Below are 7684 nucleotides of genomic sequence, written 5' to 3' on the forward strand. Positions count from 1 at the left end.
CTTGACTTGACACACACACAAAAGCTGTATCTGAACCCTTATGGCCACCCAGCTTCTCCGCAAGTGACTTTTAATTGTTGTCTGAATACTTTGTCAGGTTAGCTCTGGATGACCCAGCCTAAGTCCTAGCACGAGTCGTGAGGATTTTGGTAACCATATTATCTCAAGGCTTCCATCTAAATATCCAACTTGTCTGAAAGTCCAGTTGAAATAAATGGATCTCTAGCAACATTTCACCAAGAGGTCGCCCTAAATGGGTGCTAAATAATATAGAAAAGCAGCTTAGGAAGTTGACTAAGGCTCTAGTAAGGACACCTGACTCCCGTGAATCGTCGCGAGAGCAGTCCGCCAAGCCCCTCCAATAAAGCTTAACATATACTCACCCTTCAGTTCTCTGAAAGAATTGGGCTTTTGTGAAGGAAATATATAACCTGTGACTTGGGGTTGAAATATAATTATCACACTTAAATAGATTAATATAGTTCATAATGAGCTGGTAGGTTCTTAGTGTTAACTTTTGTTTATCCGGAACATAATTTAGACCATTAACCTATTATTGTTGGGCTCTAGAGTTTTCTAGTCATTCTTCAAATGTGTATCTCAGACTACAAGTTTATTCCTTCTAAACCACTGAGGCTTCTTATTTAATTCTTCCCAGCTTTGTGTACTGGTCAGACTGATAGGCGGCCCCTGGTGACAGTGGACATCCAATGGCCTAACGGAATTACACTCGGTATGTCTGTCCTTCCTTCCTTGGCCACCAATCCAGCCGTCTCCACAGCTTTCCCTTCCCTCCATGGTTTATTCTGGACTAGACCAGACCGCTCCCATGGGCCCTGCAATAGCAGGAATTCTGGATGAATGTAGCTGAGCAATACAGATCGAATGGTGGGGCCTTAACAAATTAGATGCTCTATCATCACTAGCTTTTCTGTCCATTTGGGCCTAATATGGGACATAAATTCAGTGCATTTGGCCCTTAACTCTCATCCATCAGGGAAGAAAAACATACTTGCCTCTCTGAACACTTCCATAAAGTGAGTACCATTTCTTAAGCCAGCACCTTTGAGACTCTTAGGTACTCCTTGAATCTCCCAGAATGAGTGTGGGTACAGACCCCACATGCTGCCTCACAGGGTTTGTGGGACCCCCTTAGGAACCTGTGCTGGAGAAGGAGCCATGAGAATAGAATATTGGATTTCCTGGATATTTTCAGTGGAAGCCAGGGCGGTGATGGCGTCTCATGCACTGACAATTCTTTTCCTCCCCAGACCTCATCAAGAGTCGTCTCTACTGGCTTGACTCCAAGTTGCACATGCTGTCCAGTGTAGACCTGAATGGCCAAGATCGCAGGATTGTCCTCAAGTCTCTGGAGTTCCTAGCTCACCCTCTTGCGCTGACCATATTTGAGGTGAGATGGGCGCGTCACCTCTAAGTGTGTACCTCTGAGTTGCTACGGCGCCCCAGGGGAGAAAGGACAGAACAGGTACGGGGCGGGAGGGATCGGCAGAGCAGCATGACCCAAGAAACCGCTTTCACTTCAGACATGGGACAGATTCGATGCTCATTTCCTATAGCACTCCAAGAAGCCTGAACTTGCATCTCCAACAGCGTAACGTCTAACCTCCCAGACCAGGGTTCAGTAAACGTGCACCATTCAATTGCCAGAAATAGCGATGACCTCAGATATGGACTTGTGTTAATCCTAGGTGTCGCTGCTAATTTGGGGGTTCTGTTTTAGGATCGCGTCTACTGGATAGATGGGGAAAATGAAGCAGTCTACGGTGCCAATAAATTCACTGGGTCAGAGCTGGCTACTCTGGTCAACAACTTGAATGATGCCCAAGACATCATTATCTACCACGAACTCGTCCAGCCGTCAGGTAACGGGGACAGGCACAGCCCTCCATCTGTAAGGCCCCGGGAGGGACAGCAGCGTGGGGTAGTACCAGCTTGGCCATCAGTAGCTCTTCCAACAACCCAACTTGCTCTAAAATGGAACTTTCCCCTCCAGTCCCCTACTTCAAACACGTCACACGTGGTGTTGTTTTGTTTTCATTTCTGACTTCCTAGTGAAAGGGCTTTCAGAACTTCAGCTCTTCCCTTCCCTTCCCACCCTCAGCATTCAGTCTTATTCCAGGCTTTTCCATACCTCGTGGTCTTCATTCCCTTATACTAAGACTCATGCACTATCCTCCAAAGTAGCTTTTATGCCACCAACTTCCTACCTCCCCATCATGACACATCTTCTATGTAGATCCTCAAACACGTCTGGCCACACCAGCTCCTGCTTGGACTACTTGACTGGTTCTGTCCACAGGAAACGCTTTGACCTCCCTCTAGCTGGGTTCTTTCCCCTTTGGGGGAGCAAGGCTAAAGCAAAGACCAAGGAGGACATGCTCATCTCCTTCCCCTGAGTCTTCACTCTAAGCTTTGGGCCCGTAGTGGGTGCCTCCTGTCCCCACCTGCTCCCTCACCACCCACCTGTTCCAGGCATAATCCTTACGCTGCTTTCATGAACTTTCTTGGGATCTGTGACATCCTTGGCACATGCTGCCTATACCCTTGTATTTCTTCTTGTACTGGTTGAACTTGAAGGTCGAGACAAGTGTAATCTCCCTGGGAACAAGGACTCATGTCTCCAGCATCTAGAACGGGGCTTTATGTATAGCAGGCACCAGGACACCTCTTGTAAAGGACTTTTATCTCTGGATAGGTAAAAACTGGTGCGAAGAAGACATGCCGAACGGAGGCTGTGAATACCTGTGTCTGCCGGCGCCACAAATTAATGATCATTCCCCAAAATACACCTGTTCCTGTCCCAATGGGTACAGTCTGGAAGAGAACGGCCGGGAGTGCCACAGTAAGGCTTTTGACTTTTCAACCACAAGCGGGACCTAACAGGCAACAGAGTAAGACACTAGACGAAAAACTAGCCTGGATGTTAAGAATTCTGCTTTAACCGATTCTTGGAGTAGATTTGAGAACATATCTGCTACCACTGTGTGCCGGGTTGCTGTGTCATGACTTCGCAACTGACTTCTCACTCATTTCAGCAGTGGGTGAGTCTGTAAGTGACCACAGCGTGAACGGGACTATCCGGATGTGTCCCGGTTCGTCCCACAACAGCACCAAGCTAGCCAACTTGCAGATAATTAAACAAAGTCTTAATGTGTTCCTCCAGAGAGAGAGAGAGAGGCCATGGTTACAGGAAACCTTAGGGCCCCCGTGGGCGACACCATCTTAAACTCACACTTAAACCCAACTTGATTTTCGTCTTCCGTTCTTAGCTTTTGATTGAGTGGCAAATTAAACTCTCATGTTGTGAGCAAGGAGCTCCTATTGTGAGGTTTCTATTAGCTTAATACGGAGTTCCTGCAGGGACTAGCTCAGTTTACTGAGAAAGTAATTGCAAGACAGTCTGACAAGAAGACTAGTATGTCTGATACTCTCTGTTCTCGAGAACATTTCTGGTAATTTCCAGGACGATGCTGAGAGGGCTAAGTGTGGCTATGCATCTTTTTTTAATTGTCCGATTCTGAATGCGGACTCTCCTGTCCCAAGTCTCGTGTGTCTCTGGTTTTGCACGAAGACTTCCTTTCAGCTTTGACCACGCAACTTAGCTCAGCAGTGACTTATCTATTTCCCGTGAGGTTAAAAATAACCTTCCGAGTGGTTTGTCTGGATGGAACAGCTAGCCGCCCTGGAACCTTGGCGTCAACCAGGTTCTTGGTCTTTATAATTCAGGTACTGCAACTCCTGTGACTTACAGTGAGACAAAAGGTATCCACACAACAGAAATTGCACCAACTAGTGGACTAGTTCCTGGAGGTACTGGGCCCAGTACTACGCACTGTGAAACCCAACTAACAGCCACATTCTTTGTATTTATCGCTTCAATAATTCATGCAGCCCTGTAACCACTAGTTCTCCCCCTAGCTGGTAACCTACATTTCAGCTCCAAAGCCCAAAAGCCTGCAATCCTTCGTCTGACCTGACTTAGAAAGGTTGCTACTAGACAACTGTTGGTGAAATAGCTATTCGAGTGCGTGACTCTCGAATCCTTCTCGACTAGTTGTGCCTGGTATGCAATGCAGTAGATACTGACCCGCAGTAATGGATGCCAGGGCATGAGGTGCTCTGCCAGATGGGTCCATTTCTAAGTCTGAATTCACATCCATCTCAATGGATTCCTTTCATTCCCTGTAGGGATCAATGTGACCACAGCGGTATCAGAGGCCACTGTTCCCCCCAAGGGCACTTCTGCTGCCTGGGCCATCCTTCCTCTCTGTAAGTACCTTCCCCACATATCTGGAGAAACTTGTTAGACACCCACCAGATGGGCATTTCGAATCCATCTAGAGACCCCCACCTCCCATGGTCACAGTACTCGTGACCCTGATTACATTCCCTCCCACCCCAGCCTGGCACACTGAGTTGAGTCCATACCTTTCTCTTTGACGGTATCCATGGCACCGTGGGTGGCAGTGATAAATGCTCAACTGTTACATGAAAGGTGCCGATTGCTTCCTACCTCAGAGTTTTTAGTCTGGCTTATCCCCTCTGACAATACATTCCTTTAGGTAAAGAGCACTGTTCTCTTCCCCTTGGAAAGGTGTAGAATGCTTCATACAGAGGAGACATGCAAATGCTTACATGCTTTCTTGAGGAGTTGTAGGACTTGAAGAGAGTAAATTAAAAATAGGTAAGCATCATCAAGCTCAGGGAGAAGAACATCTAGAGCAATTATCGGGCATGGGCATTCTAAGGCCCTGTGCTGTAATGGTCACTTTGTCCTGGAACACTGGAGTCCAAGCTTAGCTAACACACCTGGGGGACCACTGGAAAAGCGCTCCAGAAACTTCTGGAATTTTCATTCAGTTGGCCTGGGCTGGGGCCCAGGACTCTACACTTGCCCAAACGGATGTGTTGAACTTAGCACCAGTCCACAGAATAATACTTGACCACTGCTCTGAACTTGTTTTAAGCTCCTGGCCCATTTATAGTTTAACATCTAGTCATGCTAGCTTCCTACACCATGAAATTTTTATTAACATCAAGTCTCAAGGTTTCCTGAACTTGACCTGTTTTTGTATGTTTTGAGACTAGACCCTGTTCAGCCACCTTCTCACTTTTTTTCAGTGCTCTTGGCAATGGCGGCAGTCGGTGGCTACTTGATGTGGCGGAACTGGCAACACAAGAACATGAAAAGCATGAACTTTGACAATCCTGTGTACTTGAAGACTACTGAAGAGGACCTGTCAATAGACATTGGTAGACACAGTGCTTCTGTTGGACACACATACCCAGCAGTAAGTCAGCTTTGTGTCTTGATACACCCTGGCTTGCGATAGGACTTTCTGGGAAGGAGACCACTAACTCAAGCTATGGCTGCTTGGGCTAGGAAGAGCCATTAGGATCACAAAGCCACCAAACAGACCTACTAAACCTGGAGATTAGACAGTCTAGCCTGTTAGAACACATGCCAGTCAGCTGACAAGCATCTGCCCCAGACAGAATGACAAGTAAGTCAACCTAAGGTCATCACTATACTACTGGAGATATCTTTTGGTTATAGAAACTCTGTGTGAAGAGTAGCATGAACCAAGGGGCTCCTATGTGAACTGTCAAGTCAGCTATTTCCTGGACACTTTAAAGTTTGCATATCCTGTACAGGGGAGTTGACTTAAAGTCAGCATACAGAGCAAGATTCCTTTAGCCATCATTACCAAATGCTTGAAAGTGGCCTATCCTGCCTATTGTAGCCAGCTTCTTTTCAGCAGGAGAGTTAGTCCCTTGTTCTTCAGTTGAAACCCAACTGGAGCATTTGGCCTTCACTTAGGGAACAGTCTGAACAAAACAAGCACTCAGCGCTCCCTCTCAAGCTCTCTGGTCAAACAAAGAATGGTGGTCCATTCATGGCCCGCATGTGTCTTTTCCCTATTTTTCTCCAACGTTTAAGATTCTTCAAGGGAATGGCAGGATCAGCTCCACTATTTTCTCTTTCTACCAAGTAGATACCATTGGATTCAAGTGAAAATGCATCCGTGACACGACTCAATACTGCTTTACATCTGACTTCCCTTCCATGTCCCTTTGGTCTTTGGATGACCGAGTCGAAAGCACGGTCCATTCGAGAGACTGGAGTTACTACTACCAATGAGTGGTCACCAAGCTCATCCTGTACCTTTTTATCTTCCACAGATATCGGTTGTAAGCACAGACGATGACCTAGCTTGACTTCAGAGACAAGTCTTGGCCTCTGGGGTCTAAAACCAATAACCCTCCACTTCGAAATGGTAACCAAGCCAGCACCTGAAGTCCTTCTTCCTCCGGTCTGGAAGAACATCAAGATATCTTTACGTGGATCAAGCTTGTATACTTGACCGTTTTTATAGTACTTTTGTAAATATTCCTGTCCACATTCTACTTCAGCTTTGGATGTGGTTACCAAGTATCTAACCCTTGAGTTTCTAGACAGTATTGCCACATCTGGCCAAATATGCACTTTCCCTAGAAAGCCATATTCCAGCAATGACACTTGTGCTATAGTGTATACCATCTGTACATACACTGTATAGACCATCTGTAAATAGCCCAGAGAACAATCACTATTCTTAAGCACTTTGAAAATATTTCTATGTAAATTATTGTAAACTTTTTCAATGGTTGGGACAATGGCAATAGGATAAAACGGGTTACTAAGATGAAATTGCCAAAAAATTTGTAAACTAATTTTGTACGTATGAATGAAATCTTTGACCTCAGTGGAGGTTTGCAAAGACTGAGTGTTCAAACTACTGTACATTTTTTTTTTCAAGTGCTAAAACAATTAAACCAAGCAGCTTAACCATGGTTTGTGCCTATTCCTCCAGGATAAACTTCTGTCAATGGCCTAAGTAGCATCAAGCGTTTTAACTAAATAGATGAGCTAGAGATATAGAGCTTGACGTTGTGTAACTGGGCCTGTAAATTGGCTAGTTTCTCTTACAGCCAAGTACTAAAAGAACAAGGTACCCCCTAATATCCACTCCTGAAATATTTATTTTGTAAAAGAAGCTAGCTTAGCCTGTACCTAGACTTTCTCTTATTTAGAGGCAGGTTCCTTTTCTGAATCATTTGTTTCCTGATCTAGAAACCTATGCTAAGATTTCTAGCAATTCTGCTTCTTCATACTTAAGTCTGTGTGTTCCATGTTCTGTCATTATATGTTGCTCCAGGACAAGTGCCTTCTTGTCCTTGAGCTTGTCCTTGAGCAAAGCATGTTCGTCTTTGATGAGTCTACACCATCTACCATGAAGAGAGCTAGAAAGGTAACAGGTAGTGCCATTCTTGAACATTCTAAGGTTCTCAGTACGGTTAACATCTCCATCCCCTGGGAACTTGTTAAAAATGCAAGTTCTCAGGCCCCTTCCCAGATCTGCTGAGTGAGAAACTTTGGGGGTGGGGTTCAGGAATGTGTTTTCACAAGCCCTTCATGTGATTGTGATGTCAACTAGTTTGAAAAACCACTGTTCCAATGGGACTTCATGGAGAATCTGCAGTATCTTCCTATTTTTCAGTCTGGCTGGCATAGGATCCTTCTGTGGACAATGTCTGAAATTTTTAGTATGACGAACGGATAAGGAATTTGGGCAGAAGAAGTAGGAGCACAGGGCTTTAAATAAGTTTTCCATCAGATTGG

At 45.4% G+C, this 7684-nt stretch overlaps 1 protein-coding gene across 2 annotated transcripts in view; it reads left to right on the plus strand.

The window, feature by feature from the left end:
• Positions 1-6855, plus strand: part of VLDLR (very low density lipoprotein receptor) — a 29614-nt gene extending 22759 nt beyond the window's left edge. The window contains exons 12-20 of one of the 2 annotated variants that reach the window (XM_040620290.1): positions 25-63; positions 676-733; positions 1272-1411; positions 1742-1883; positions 2717-2863; positions 3748-3831; positions 4210-4290; positions 5143-5312; positions 6205-6855. In XM_040620290.1, the coding sequence (XP_040476224.1) occupies positions 25-63; positions 676-733; positions 1272-1411; positions 1742-1883; positions 2717-2863; positions 3748-3831; positions 4210-4290; positions 5143-5312; positions 6205-6240 (897 nt within the window). In that variant the 3' untranslated portion in view covers positions 6241-6855. The remainder of the gene's footprint in view (positions 1-24; positions 64-675; positions 734-1271; positions 1412-1741; positions 1884-2716; positions 2864-3747; positions 3832-4209; positions 4291-5142; positions 5313-6204) is intronic. The other variant, XM_040620289.1, reaches the window with a different exon arrangement.
• Positions 6856-7684: the final 829 nt, after the last annotated feature.

Source organism: Ursus maritimus, unplaced genomic scaffold (genome assembly GCF_017311325.1).
Source record: "Ursus maritimus isolate PB19 unplaced genomic scaffold, ASM1731132v1 scaffold_34, whole genome shotgun sequence".
Taxonomy (NCBI): Eukaryota; Metazoa; Chordata; class Mammalia; order Carnivora; family Ursidae; genus Ursus; species Ursus maritimus.